Source organism: Palaemon carinicauda, chromosome 5 (genome assembly GCF_036898095.1).
Source record: "Palaemon carinicauda isolate YSFRI2023 chromosome 5, ASM3689809v2, whole genome shotgun sequence".
Lineage (NCBI taxonomy): Eukaryota > Metazoa > Arthropoda > Malacostraca > Decapoda > Palaemonidae > Palaemon > Palaemon carinicauda.
This window is the reverse complement of record NC_090729.1, coordinates 157378068-157394031: the sequence shown is the minus strand read 5'-3', so window position 1 is coordinate 157394031 and position 15964 is coordinate 157378068. Positions and strand designations below refer to the sequence as shown.

Below are 15964 nucleotides of genomic sequence, written 5' to 3'. Positions count from 1 at the left end.
TTTCAATGTGAAGTAATTGTGGTATTTTGACTGGAGCCTCTGGTGGCATAAGTGATAGTGACCTTGCCCTTCGCTTGAAGAGACTAGAGTTTTCTCCCTATATGAGGTAAAAGTTTACAGTATATACAATATATGTATGTTATTTGCAATTTACCTAGTTGGCTAATATTTTATTACATAAACATTAGCTACCAACTTTAATATGGTTAAGCAGGGGTTTGGAATACTGTATTTAATAGTGTACTCTACAGTATTTTAAACCTATAACAAATATACATCAACAGGTTATTTGGGGGAATAAATTCAACACATACATACATCTACCAAGGCAATTCCCCAATTTTTGGGGGTAGCCGACATCAAACAAATGAAACAAAAAAGGGGACGTCTCCTCTCTATGTTCCTCCCAGCCTGACTAGGGACTCAACCGAGTTCGGCTGGTGCTGCTAGGGTGGCACAGCCCACCCTCCCACATTATCCACCACAGATGAAGCTTCATAATGCTGAATCCCCTACTGCTGCTACCTCCGCGGTCATCCAAGGCATCGAAGGAAGCAGCAGGGCCTACCAGAACTGCGTCACAATCGCTCGCTATTCATTCCTATTTCTAGCACGCTCTCTCGCCTCTCTCACATCTATCCTCCTATCACCCAGAGCTTCCTTCACTCCATCCATCCACCCAAACCTTGGTCTTCCTCTTGTACTTCTCTCATCAACTCTTGTATTCATCACCTTCTTTAGCAGACAGCCATTTTCCATTCTCTCAACATGGCCAAACCACCTCAATACATTCATATCCACTCTAGCTGCTAACTCATTTCTTACACGCATTCTCACCCTCACTACTTCGTTCCTAACCCTATCTACTGGAGATACACCAGCCATACTCCTTAGACACTTCATCTCAAACACAATCATTATCTGTCTCTCCGTCACTTTCATTCTCCACAACTCTGATCCATACATCACAGTTGGTACAATCATGTTCTCATACAGAAATCTCTTTACATTCATGCCCAACCCTCTATTTTTTACTACTCCCTTAACTGCCCCCAACACTGTGCATCCTTCATTCACTCCCTGACGTACATCTGCTTCCACTCCGCCATTTGCTGCAACAACAGACCCCAAGTACTTAAACTGATCCACCTCCTCAAGTAACTCTCCATTCAACATAACATTCAACCTCGCACCCCCTTCCCTTCTCGTACATCTCATAACCTCACTCTTATCCACATTAACTCTTAACTTCCTTCTCTCACACACCCTTCCAAATCCTGTCACTAATCGGCCAAGCTTCTCTTCCGCGTCTGCAACCAGTACAGTATCATCCGCAAACAACAACTGATTTACCTCCCATTCGTGGTCATTCTCGTCTACCAGTTTCAATCCTCGTCCAAGCACTCGAGCATTCACCTCTCTCACCACTCCATCAACATACAAATTAAACAACCACGGTGACATCACACATCCCTGTCTCAGTCCCACTCTCACCAGAAACCAATTGCTCACTTCATTTCCTATCCTAATACATGCTTTACTACCTTTGTAGAAACTTTTCACTGCTTGCAACAACTTTCCACCAACTCCATATAACCTCATCACATTCCACATTGCTTCCCTATCAACTCTATCATACACTTTCTCCAGATCCATAAATGCAACATACACATCCTTACCTTTTGCTAAATATTTCTCGCATACCTGCCTAACTGTAAAAATCGGATTCATACAACCCCTACCTCTTCTAAAACCACCCTGTACTTCTAAGATTGCATTCTCTGAATAAATTCAAGAGAAGGGTATAATTAGTAACTAAATATCCCACACTTATTCATTGGTCCCTTTTCTGCCTTTTCAATTTATGTGTTATTTGTAAATGTAATAACATGATCCGGGCAGAGATGGCCCCCATTTTTATTCTTGAATAGATGTCGGGTGATAGAATAGCAACTGATTCGATATTGGCACAGCCATGCTATTAATTCTTTCCTACTAATTGGCTTTATTAATTCTTAAGTTTCGACTTCTATGGTAGTTCAGGAAAGGTTTTCCTCACACCCTAGTATTGGCTTCCTCCCCTACTCTGACATGTTGGAGAGTTCAACTATTTAACAATAATTAGAGGAAGTGGTTTAGCCTTCTATGGTTGTTTCAAGCAGGTTACTCTTTTCCTAATCTTAATTCTCTCATGTTTACATGTAATGCCAAGTATTAGTATGATATCTTGGGTTGGAGAAAGGTAAGCTCCTTCCCTTATGGAAATCACTGATAAATATTTCATTTAGTCTTTTGTATCACAGATGAGCAAAATCAAAGTTAAATGTAACTAAGTTGGGTGCAGTAAGTAACCTTACTAACCCAAAATAGTGCCATGACTACTGGCTTTATCACAATGTGTGTTGTGCCTCTTGGGGTTGGGCTTGGGATCTTGTGAATTACCTTACCTGTTTGCAACAAGTTCATGCTGCAAAGAGTATGAATTCATTAGCAGAAGGCTTGAGAGACTGTTCTATTTCTCTCCTTTCTATGTGGGTTTAATGGCTTAAAGGCCGCTCATGAATGGCAGGGGCAAGGGATAGTAACATTACCCTATCGAGCTGGGCAATGCCCTAGAGACTAACCATATACACATATGATCAGCATCCAAGCCAATTCTCCATCTAAGCTAGCACCAAGGAGGTCCAGGAAATGGCTGCTGATGACTCAGCAGATAGACCTAAAGGCTCCCCCAAACCCGCCATCCTTAGCTTACAAGGATAGTGAGATTGCAGCGACAAAAGAAACTAACGAGTTTGAGCGGGACTCGAACCCCAGTTGGGCATTCACCAGCCAGGGGCGTTACCACATCGGCCACCACAACCCTCCAAGATTTTGTTAAGATCTTGGGAGCCTCACTGTATTTGCCTATTAAGGAACTGTGAGATCTCGTCTACCAATCAGCAATGGATTTGGCAGTTAAGCATTTTTGGTAAAAGGGTCATGGTTGTTTACACTGGGGTTAGCCAGCTAGCTAGTTCAGCACCAACTCAAGTTTCAAGTAGGCAGGCTACCATCCTTCTGGAGAGCTTGTAATTCTTGTCGGTCTCAGTTATACTGTACTGTATACCAAATAGGTGAAGCATCAATCAGCTCCCCTATGGTGGCTACACTCAAGGCCCTTTTGTTCCCATAAGCTCCTGTGTTTCTCCTGCTCTACTCTCATCCCAGCCTGGGGACTCAGTAGTTCTTGGCCCTTCGGATTCTCGGACTCAGGAGAAAGCATCAGTAGGTGCTTATTCTCCTGACCCAAGTCTTCCTGGCTTGATAACGGCAGAAATTGGTGGGTGCAGTATCCATTATGCATGTTGAAGTGAGTGACCCAGCAAAAAACTCTGGATATTGGGCATGGGATGCAATTGCTGTCCAGGATTGAATATTTTTCATGCTAGAGACTTTGATATTCCCTTCAATGGTAAGGAGTTGGGAACTTTGCTACATATCCTCAATTTACCTCCAGCTTACTCCCAGGGTTTACTGTTAACACACAAGTCTTCTCTTAACAATCTAGTGGAAGCAGTAAAAAAGGCTGAGGGGATGTCTCTCAATCAATCTTGTAGATTCATCTGTGGTTGGGATAACACTGCCAGGCCAGAAGACTCCTATCCTGGTCAAAATGGTAAAGATAGGCTTGAAGTCTATGATGGCTATTTTTCTAAAATGGGATCCCTCCTTACCCAAAGAATACAACCACTTTCTAAGGGTCTACCCAAAAGAATTCGAGAGATTTACGGAACTCGAGGGATTTTGTGAGGTCTTTCTCCCAAAGGAATAGGAGGCTCGCATGGGCATATCCCAATTGTGATTATCTTAGGACAGCAGAGTTCCTAGCATACAGTATTTATAGTGCCATGTAGACTTCAGGTTTTGATTTTTGAATAGTATTTTATGATTATTTTGGAATTTCATTGGTTCTATGATATAAAATTTGCTTTATTTTGGAATTTCACCAGTTCTATGAAATAAGATTTGCTTTGCTTTTTAAACTGATAAAAATGTGTTTACTGTATAAAGCTGGTAAGATTTTAGTTTCTACCTTATTGAGTTTTCATACCATTAGGTAGATGTAAAACTGCCTACATTTTCCCATTCTCTCCTGGTGTTCAAACCCTGGTTCTTTCCTTTAGAGGTTGTAGGTTGGCCAGGGCACCAGCCACCCGTTGAGACACTACCGCTAGAGAGTTATTGGATCCTTTGACTGGCCAGACAGTAATGCACTGGATCCCTCTCTCTAGTTACGGCTTATTTTTTTCTTTCCCTACACATACACCGAATAGTCTGGCCTATTCTTTACAGATTCTCCTCTTTCCTCATACACCTGACAACAATGAGATTACCACACTTCTTCACCCAAGGGGTTAATCACTATACTGTAATTGTTCAGTGTACTTTCCTCTTGGTAATGGTAGAAGAGACTCTTCAGCTATGGAGAGCAGCTCTTTTAGGAGAAGGACACTCCAAAACTAAACCATTGTTCTCATCTTCGGTAGTGCCATAGTCTCTGTACCATGGTCTTCCACTGTCTTGGGTTAGAGTTCTCTTGCTTGAGGATACCCTCAGGCACACTATTCTATCCTATTTATTTTATCTTTTCCTCTTGTTTTTTTTTTTAAATGGTGTGTTGGGCAGGCTTAATAGAAGGGCTATGGATGCCTGGTGGTTTATCAAGAGGCTGTTTTTTCCTTATCTGATTTTTTTTCTTCTCAAAACCATCCTTTTTTTACCGTTAATTCTTATGCTGCCTGGAGACATTGAGCGAAATCCGGGACCAGTACGTCCTAGATTTCATCAATGTTGTCTACTGTATTGCAATATTCGTGGTCTTCATGCAAATATTCAAGACCTTACAGTTGTTTCAAGACAGTGTAATATTCTTTTGTGCTCAGAAACTTTGGTTTCTAATATGAGGCACTCCTCTGAGCTCTTTATAACTGGCTTTAAGAAGCCAATAATGTTGAAACGTGATGCCATCCCTAGGGCCGGGGGAATGGCGATGTATGTCAGGACTGAATACCCTGTTTCTCATAAGTCCTGCTATGAATGTGGATGTCATGAGATTCAGGTAATAAAATTTTGTGGAAGGCATAACAACTTTTATTTGTGTTCGATTTACCGGAATCCAGACATGGATGATTCTCTCTTCAATTGACTTCTTACCATTATGGCTAAGATACTGTACAAGAAGATGATAGAAAGGCTTCTTTTGTCTTTGTTGGTGATTTCAATGCTCACTGATGTATTTGGGCCATAAGCCCCTCAGTTTGAGGCATAGCCTCCTCAATTTTCTCGTAACACTCAAAAATAAACTACGGGAGAAAGGAAACGACCTTCTCGTTTTCTCTTTATTCCTCTCTACTCTCTACTACAGATTCAAACAAAAGCTTGGGGGAGCACGCAGGTCCCATGGTTCCTTTTTGTAGAAAACTTCACATAAAAAAAATAGATAACATTGTGATACAGACAAGACAAATCCATTTAACCAGCAAATCATAAATTTCTCACTTTTATTCTCTTTAAAGCTTCCCCAAAGGTAAAAAAAATACGAAAACGGGAGAGGGGAAGTCCCGGCTCCCATCCACTCGGGAAATTAATACAGTTTTCACAATATAATCACAATTCACATGGATTACTCTTTATAATTGTAATGACCCAATCATAATAACATATCAACCTTTCAAATAAACATATTTTTCAATAAATCAACTATTTCGATAATGTCAACAAACCTGGGTGCGTTCTCATTGGACAAACACTACACTTACCAGCGTAAACGAACGTTGGGTGCGTTTTCATAGGACAAACAAACCAACATTTAACATCCTCCCCACCATAGGAGTGTCTCAACACTCCTATCATCATCAGAGCCTTCCAAGGCTATCTTATTACCTTAATCTACAAGTCAAGTTTAATAGGAACCTTAATAGGTCTTCCCTTTCGGGACTTACCAACATTAGACACTAAGGGTGATTCTACAGGCTCCTGTCTAAGATTCTCAAGTCTCTCCTCCTGGGAATTACTACCCATTTCACCCTTCAAATCTGTTATTTCTAGATTATACAAATTTTGCACAGGTCTGGATATAAATCCACGTTTGGTTTTAACCTCAACACTTCTAACAACCCCATCTTTTCCAGGATACAACTTAGTAATAACTCCAAGAGGCCACCTTAACCTTGGCACCCGTTCATCCTTTACTAGTACAACAGAACCCTCTTTAAGGTTACAATTTGGCTTGAACCCCTTCACCATACAAGGCAGGTTTCTAAGATACTCAGTCTGCCATATTCTCCAAAATTTGTCTAACTGACCCAGACGCACAGCTTCTCTTACACACAAATCCTTTGAGGATACACCACAGTCTGGATCATCTACTAACTCTAACTGAAAACCTGCAGAACGGCCAATTAGGAAATGGGAAGGGGTAAGAGGATTTGCGATATCAGGTTCCTCACCTACAAATGTCAAGGGTCTAGAATTAATACAAGCTTCCACCTCATGAAGTGTAGTCTCTAATTCACTCTTGGACAAAGAATTAGTGCCCAATGTTTTCCAAAGTGCAACTTTCACAGATCTAATGAGGTGTTCCCACCAGCCTCCCCACCAAGGAGCATTAGGTACAATAAACTTCCATTGGGGCGTCAACGAGCCATAATGTTCTCTTAACAGGTTGGAGACACTCACAAAGGTTCTAGCATTGTCAGAGTAGAACACTGTTGGAACACCCCGTCTAGCTACAAACCGTCTAATGGCCAAATTACAATCAACAACCGAAAGAGACTCGGTGAGCTCTAAATGAACAGCTCGAATGACAGCACAGGTAAAAAGAAGTATATACAATTTCTTGGATGGAAAATCAATACAAAATAAAGGACCAGCAAAATCCAGACCTGTAACCGTGAATGGAGGAGCCGACTTAACTCTCAACTCGGGAAGTGGCCCCACAGGCTGGGAACAAGCCGAGGCATCACAACGCCGACAAGCCACACATTCTCGACAAACCTTCTTTGCAATCTGACGAAGGCGAATGATCCAGTAACTGTTTCGTAAAGTGGATACAAGTGTAGCAACACCAGCATGCTTGAGCAACCTATGCTGGAAACGAACTAACAGTAAAGCAATGTGGGTACCAGGAATTATTATAGGGTGCTTACTCTCAAAACTCAAGTCTGCATTCTCTAAGCGCCCTTTTATTCTCAGTAGCCCATCCTCATCTAGGTAAGGATCAAGTTTAATCAAGGAAGAACCCCTTGGGAGGGGGAGAGATCTACTCAGAGCATTTACTTCCTTTGCAAAGGCCTCTCGTTGCACAAAGTACAGCAGTTGTACCTTAGCCTTCGTCAATTCTCCATAGGTTAAAGGTCCACTTAATTTGCGGGACGAAGGTCTGCAATTCCCAACAAATCTCAGTACCCAACCTACTACATTAAGGGCCTTTGTAAAGGAACTCCATCGGGTGAATTCAAATAAGGGCGGCTCATTTTCAACTGCAACACAAACTGTGTCAGTATCACATATCTCTTCTGAAGGAATGTCCGCCCCCCTGCCTTCCTGATGAGGGAGCGGGGAGGAACAGAGCCAAGGAGGACCCTTCAGCCAAATATCAGACTGCAAAAGCTGCTCAGCAAAAACACCTCGAGATACAAGATCCGCTGGGTTGTCCTTGCCTGGACAATGCTGCCAACATGAAGGAGGTGTCAAATGTTGAATCTCAACAACCCTGTTAGCCACAAAGGTTTTCCATCTATTGGGGTCCCCCTTTATCCAAGCTAGGGCTACTGTGGAATCCGTCCAACATTGAACAGAAACCTCTTTACCCAGCTGCAAGGCGGACGTCACAAACACAACGAGTCTAGCACATAACAGGGCTCCGAGTAATTCAAGCCTAGGAAGGGAAACCCTTTTTATAGGGGCTACCTTGCCTCTTGCAACAACCAGCGATACCTTGAATTTATCCCCCTCAGGCACTCTCACATAAACACAAGCACCATAACCCTTTTCTGAAGCATCACTAAATGCATGGAATTGAACATTAGGAATTTCCTTAAAGGGTGACTCAGAAAACAAGTACCGATCTACTCTAAATGACTCAAGCACAGAAAATCCTACAACCCATAATTTAACTCTGCCTTGCATAGCCTCGGGTAATAGCTCATCCCAATCTAAACCTAATCTCCAGATTTCTTGAAACAGTATTTTTGCATGCATAACAAACGGACATATGAGCCCCAAGGGATCAAAACACCGAGCTATGAGGCTTAACACGTTTCTTTTGGTACAAACAATATCTCCAAAGGGGTCCAGGTTCTCAACCTTAAAGGTAAAACAGTCAGGGGAGGATACCCAGTGGAGGCCTAGAACCTTGACACTCTCTTCACTAGAACCTTCAGTTATAGTTAAAGTCTTACAATTAGAAGAACACTTTGACAATGACATACCAGCCTCCTGCAGGATACCATAGGCTTCTTCAAATCTTAAACTTGCTTCTGCGGGACTATCAGCCCCAGATAGCCAATCATCTACATACAGATTCTCATACAGTTCAGAAACCACCTCTGTGAGAGGGTATTTCTTTAAATGAAATTTTAAGGTGGCATTTAATAAAAATGGACTACTCTTATTACCAAAGGGCATTCTTATAAATCTGAAATGTTTAACATTGTTCCCCTCTTTCAACAAAAACCTATGAACATCACGGTCCTCCCTTCTTACCTTTATTTGAAGAAAAGCCTTTGTAATATCAGCTGTTAAGGCCACCCTCCACCTTCTAAATCTTAACAACACCTCAACTAAATCAGGGTTGAGTGAAGGACCACTTTCTAAACAATCATTCAGAGATATTCCATTACTGCCACGTGCAGATCCATAAAAAACAGGCCTCACCTTGGTGGTTAGGCTCCCTTCCCGTACCACAGGCCGATGAGGCAAATAAAATATAGGATACCCACCTTCCCGTTGATGGGAAGGAATTTCTTCAATAATACCCTCCTTTTCATACTCATCAAACACCTTAAAATACTGTTCCTGCAGACAGGGGTTTTTACCTAACCTATTATAGAGACCTTCCAATCTTCTCAAAGCATGATGTTCATTATTTATCAAATCTAATTTCATACTCTCAGATTTCCATGGTAGGGCCACTTCATAGCGACCATCTTTAAAACTTACCAAATTCTCAAATTGAACCAAGACTGGGTCAGGGTTCATCGCCTCAGAATGTAGTTCGTTGGGTTTTATGCCAACAGACTCTAGATCCCAAAATTGACTCAAACTACACTCTTGTACATTCTCAATTGCTAACAATTGTACACTTACACCAATATTACCTTCAGACCTATTAAAGGATCCGGACAAAATCCAACCAAAAATTGTCTCCTGGGCCACAAGCCCGTCATGATACATAACCTGGTTGGGGATCATCATCTTCCAATATAAATCAAGGCCTATCAACATATCAATATGTAAATTTCGATGGGATCCATACTCATCGATCAACTTAAGGTGAGAAAAAGGTTCTAAACACTTAGGGTCCACTTTGGACCTAGATAATGGAGGACAAATTACATCAATCTCAGCAACCTTAAAACTATATTATTATTATTATTATTACTTGCTACGCTACAACCCAAGTTGGAAAAACAGGATGCTACAAGCCCAGGGGCCCCAACAGGGAAAATAGCCCAGTGAGGAAAGGAAACAAGGAAAAATTAAATATTTTAAGAACAATAACATTAAAATAACTATTTCCTATATAAACTATTAGATAGAAGTGTACCCGAGTGTTTGCCCCTACACTCATTATTTCATAAATACTACACAAATCTGCCTTAGAGGCTTTCCCTCCACCAAAGGCAGAAAATGATAAATACTCAGAAGTCAGCCACTTAGGCTTGACCCGTTTGACCAGTTCCCTTGAAATGTAAGACCGATCTGACCCCGTATCAAACATTACAGTAGCAAATGTGATACCCTGATGGCCTACTACCCTGGCTTGGGCCGTCTGCAATACACAACACCTTGAATTAACCTTGTTTTTCACCTCACAAGGTGCTACCCCCACATGGGTCACAGAATTTGACCCCTCTTGCACTCCCTCTACTACAGGGTTATTTTCACTAGCTGTTACGGAGGGTTTCGTTTCAGATCTCCGACATACAAGGGAGTTGTGATTCCCAGTCTTGCACTTTGAACACTTAGCCCAACAGGCCTTGGCATAATGGCTTTTAGATAAACACTTAAAACACAAACGCCGATTACGCACGGCTTCTTCTCTTTCTGCAAGGGGGAGCTTAGTTATACCTAAACACCTTTCACTGGGATGCAGCTTTCCACAGAATGCGCAAAACGTCTTCGAACCACTTTCTTCTGATGAAGTTTGAAGGGCAGAGGCTGGACTGGGAGTGTGCTTTTTAGTCCGTCGTTCTACACTGGGTTCCTCGGATTTTCCAAGGCTTAGTCTCTTGATAGCCTCTGCCCTCTCTCTGCCTTCCACTTCTCGTTGCAAGAACTTCAGCAATCCGTCGAGATCTCCTCTTTTCCGTCCACTACGCGACCAGTCCAACCTTATGTCATGAGGTAACAGAGCAAGGATCATAGGCACCAAGATCCGCCCGTACTGTTCACCTCCAACTCCAAGGGCCTCCAAACTGCGCACATGGCCTACTAACTCATCCTGTAATTTCCGCAAAGAGGACGTGTGAATTTCAGTCCTTGCGCTCCTAGATGAGCTAAGTTGCATTAGGGTTTGAAGGTGAGCTGATATAATGTTTTCTGGATCGCCATACCTTTCTTCTAACAACTCACAGGCTATCTTGTAATTAGCTGTTGTTTGGGTGAGGCCCTGTAGTACACCCCTAGCCTCACCCTCTAAAACAGATTGAAGATACATAAATTTGGAAACAAGAGGCATAGGCTGATCGTCCACAAGTGCCATAAATTGGTCCCAAAATGGCCGCCACTCTGTTATTTTCCCGCCAAATTTCACTAGCTGGAGTTTAGGCAATTGCACACTAAAACCCTCATTACCGACTTCACTGCCTGAATTAATATCTTCACTGGACCTATTAGCAACCAAGTTTCTGTCCTTGCCCAGCCTCTCTAAGGTAGCTGCTGCTTCAGTACGGATTTTTCTTACCTCTTGCAGAAAATGGTGGTCTTCTAGTATTCTTCTCTGGAGCTCGTCAACATCCTCTATAGAATTCTGGTCTCGCTGAATTATTTCTTCCCAGTCGGCCTTCTTATTATCGTAGTCTTTTACGAGACTTGTAATTTCATGCCAGGTCGGATTACCGGCCATGGCTCTGGTCAAATCTTCTGAGGCACAACGCAGCCATATTGTTGCCTTCTCTCTCTGCAGCACTGCTCTCCTAAGTTGATTTATGTCGTTAGGGAATCCAGTAAATTCAGCCTCGCTCTCATCTGATTCCCTGGTCTGGGCACCATGATGTATTTGGGCCATAAGCCCCTCAGTTTGAGGCATAGCCTCCTCAATTTTCTCGTAACACTCAAAAATAAACTACGGGAGAAAGGAAACGACCTTCTCGTTTTCTCTTTATTCCTCTCTACTCTCTACTACAGATTCAAACAAAAGCTTGGGGGAGCACGCAGGTCCCATGGTTCCTTTTTGTAGAAAACTTCACATGAAAAAAATAGATAACATTGTGATACAGACAAGACAAATCCATTTAACCAGCAAATCATAAATTTATCACTTTTATTCTCTTTAAAGCTTCCCCAAAGGTAAAAAAAATACAAATACGTGACGAAAATGGGAGAGGGGAAGTCCCGGCTCCCATCCACTCGGGAAATTAATACAGTTTTCACAATATAATCACAATTCACATGGATTACTCTTTATAATTGTAATGACCCAATCATAATAACATATCAACCTTTCAAATAAACATATTTTTCAATAAATCAACTATTTCGATAATGTCAACAAACCTGGGTGCATTCTCATTGGACAAACACTACACTTACCAGTGTAAACGAACGTTGGGTGCGTTTTCATAGGACAAACAAACCAACATTTAACACTCACCATAAGGAGTGGTTAAGTTCTATCTCTCCTACTGATTGCCATGGCTTAAGAGCATTAGACTTTGCCTCTGAAACAGGCTGTGAGCAAATCATAAATGAAGGTACTCACAGGTGTTGTAATTGCTTGGACCTCATATACACTGACTCCCCTGGCGTTATAACAAGTAAGGTTGTTTCTCCTGTCGGGACATCTGATCATGTCTTAATTTCATTAGTAGTGAAGACTGAGCAGCCTGTCCCTGATACTTCCTACTCTTGTAAAATTTATATGAAATCTCAAGCAGACTGGAATGGGATTTTGCATGATCTTATGTGCTTGAATTGGTCACAATTGTATAGTATTGTTGATCCTGTTGTCCCTTTGAATGAGAATCTAGTCAACATAATTGATAGGCATATCCCTTCTCGTGAGCTAAGGTACCGAGTGGAGGACAAACCGTGGTTCAATGATGATTGTAGATGTGCTTATTTAGAGAAGCAGGAGGCCTATCATCTTTGGAAGAGTAACAAATCAGATTTGACTTGGAATAACTATACTCAGCTGGAGCAGGCTAGATAGAACTTATTTTGAATGTGCTCATTTGCTCCGTCATTTAAGTTTGATATGTATCTCATGGCTGCCAGTCTTGCATTTGAATTTTCCTTGAGATACTTGATTTCCTCCATGAAGGTGAGTTGTTTGTCTATTACAACTCCCAGGTATGTGTAGCTGTCTACCCTCTCTAGAGATCTAATTCCTATTGTGAGTGGATGCAGGGGGTTTGGGGCTTTTATTGTCATTGCCTTGGTTTTGCCCATGTTTATTTATAGTCCCAACTCATTAGACTTTTGGTTGATGTCATTCAGTGCTCTCTGCATTCTTACTGGTCCTTGAGCTATTACACATACATCATCCGCATAGATGAATATCTCTACTCCTTCATGGAGTTGGAGAGAGGCTATGTTTTCCATGAGGATGTTAAAAAGGAGGGAGCTGAGAATCCCTCCTTGTGGAGTTCAGTTTTCCAAGTCATGAAATGCTGATATCACACCTCGGAATTTGACTCTGGCTTGTCTTCCTAGCACATAGTTCTTTGTCCATGCTAGTAGGTGACCTTTTACTCCTTTTCTGGCGACTGATTGCAGCATTGCTGCTGGGCTGGCTAGCTCGAAGGCTTTTTCAAAGTCTATGAAGACTATAGTTGCCTTCTTTTGGTTTATACAGCTGAGTACGTCTGTAATGCATTCAGTGGTTCCAATTCCCTCTTGATATGCATAAAGCTGTTTATGCAGGGGACCAATTTTGTACTTCATTCTGTATAGTACCATTTTTTCTCCTGTCTTTTCCATGCAGGATACTAGAGCTATTGGTCTCGGGATCTCTGGATCCTTTGGCTTGGGGATCGACAGTGTGTCCTCTTGCCTCCAGGTCTGGGGCCTTGTGTGTTCAAGGTATGTCCTGTTCATTAACCTCAGGAATGCAGTTTCTCCTGCTGTACCCATGTGTCTGATCTTGGTGTAGGTTATTTTGTCTGCCCCTGTTGTAGTGTCTTTGCCTGTTTTTTACACTGCCCTCAGTTCCTCGATTGTATATGCAGTGTCTGTGTCATCCTGTAGCTGACAGGCTGAGTTTATCCCCCCCCCCCAACCTTGCTGACGCCAGTTGCTCCTGTGTCATTCTGGTTTCAGGGGAGAGGTTAGCTGATCCTGTTCTGCTTGCGAAGGCTGTCACAATCCTTTCTGTATCTTTTTGTTGGTGTGGGGGAATTGCAGCTAGTGTCCTCTTCTTTCCAGCTACTCTGTTCAGCCATTTCCATAATTCGGAGAGTGTTGTGTACTGTGATAAGTTTGTGAACCATTCCATCCATTTTTATATTATTATTTCATGGATTCTTTGCTGGACGTCATTTTTAACTGCTTGCAGTAGTTCTCTGTTCTCTACTGTGGCCCTATTGAGCCGTGTTTTGAGTCTCCATACTTCTGGGTAGTAGTAGGCTACCAGGAGACCTTGTATGGGTAGTTTCTTCTTGCTGCCTTCAGAGGCATTGCTTTGCTAGCTGTGTTGGGAAAGGCATCAACTAGGTCTTTTTCTAGTTGATCTATGCCCTCTGGAGGGTTGTAGTTTGCTGCCCATTCCTCTATGGCCAGTCGGAAGCTGACCTAGTCTGCCAGGTCTTGATTCCATCTTGGTGGAGGTGGTGGTCTTGGAGGTAGTTGTTGGATCTCCAATTCTGTTACTGTGGCAAAGGGATCACTAACCAGGGTTGAGTGCACTCGCCATCTAGTTAGGTGTCTTATTGCCGTTGTGGCGGAAGTCAGATCTAGTCTGCCTCCTCTTATGTGTGTAGGGTGCCCTGTGTTTAGTAGGGAGACTCCTTCAAACTCCCCTAGGGCGAAGGCGATGTGCTCCCCTGAAGGATTTGTTGTTGATGGGGATGATATGGGATGATGTGCATTAAAATCCCCACATATGAGTGATGGTGTGCCTTCTGCAAGTGCAAAGAGTTGTGTCAGTTGCAGTTCTCCTGACTCTTCTCTGTTCATTTTTCTGTAGATGTTATGTATGTCTAGTTTTTGGTTCAGTAATGTTACTGTTACTTCCAGCGTCTCTACATTGTTACCACAAGGAATTGGGTTGTGTAACCTTGTTGTTGGTATTGTTGTTCTAACTAGTGTACCTAGATCTTTGTTTGTGCCTATCTCTGGGGTGGTGTAGGCATTGTAACCTGCAATTCAGAACTTTGTGCCTGTTGCTAGGAATGTTTCTTGCAAGAGGATAACATCTATCTCCTCTGTTTTGCAGACTGCAATTAGAGAGGACATTTTAGGCCTCACTCCGGCTGAATTCCAATTAAGGATCATTCTTAATTGTAGGTTAGCGGGTCACAACTGCTTGAGTACGAATGGGCAGACACTTGGGTCGTGAGGGTTCACCTGGCTTCACCTTCCAAAACAAGTGACGGTCGTTGGGCGCAGGGTAACCCAGTGGAGGTGCCATATCGGGACTTAGGGTAGGGTAATATATTGTTGTAAGGAGTGCATAGGAGGCAGGATTTTGCACAAAATACTTAGAGAAATCTTGCTGCTCTAAGGGAGTTTACATATACAATAATCCTACCTATTCTGGCTTGCTAGAAAGTAATACCGTAAATGAGAAATTAGCAATGGGCATACACCTTAAAATGAACAGACTTGAATTAGTACTAAGAGATAAAAGCTGCATTCAAGTCAGCAGTATTAAAATTATATTCAAAACCAGTTTAATAATTTATCTCGACACATGTAGTTTGAGGAAAGAACAGCCGTACGCCGGCGTATGGCTTTTGCTGTGCGTGTCTATGCTGTAACTTCACGAACATGGCACTTGTTACGAGTTCAGTTGGATTAAATTAGTTCTCCCGATGTTTTGGTAAAGAAAACTTAACGTAGGAGAGAACGTTTAAAGGGCAACTACAGTATTAGGAGAGCCTACAATACAAAAGGAAGAAGAAGGGTGAAGAAAATTTCTTCACACACACACACACACACACACACATATATATATATATATATATATATATATATATATATATATATATATATATATATATATATATATATATATATATATATATATATATATATATATATATATATATATATATATATATATATATATATCTTCAGCAGCCGTTGGTAGTCTGCCTCAGATATATTCTTCCATTCCTGTGTTTATGGTCTTTCTATGCCAGACTACGCCCTAAAATTTTCTTAGCTCGTCCATTCATCGTCTTCTCTTCATTTCCCTGCTAGTTTGCAATTTCTAGGACCCATTCTGTTATTCATTTTTTTCCATGTATGATCTGTCATTTTCATGTCCATTTCTTGTACTTACTTATTAGGATATCCTCTATTTTAGTTGGAATAC

General features: G+C 41.8%; 1 protein-coding gene across 1 annotated transcript in view; it reads right to left on the bottom strand.

The window, feature by feature from the left end:
* Positions 1-14217: 14217 nt before the first annotated feature.
* LOC137641220 (uncharacterized) overlaps positions 14218-15964 on the bottom strand; it is a 1910-nt gene continuing 163 nt past the window's right edge. Inside the window, exons 1-2 of the mRNA XM_068373656.1 lie at positions 15932-15964; positions 14218-14783 (exon numbers count right to left, since the gene is read on the bottom strand). The exon at positions 15932-15964 is cut by the window's right edge and continues 163 nt beyond it. Of these exons, the coding sequence (XP_068229757.1) occupies positions 14218-14783; positions 15932-15964 (599 nt within the window). The remainder of the gene's footprint in view (positions 14784-15931) is intronic.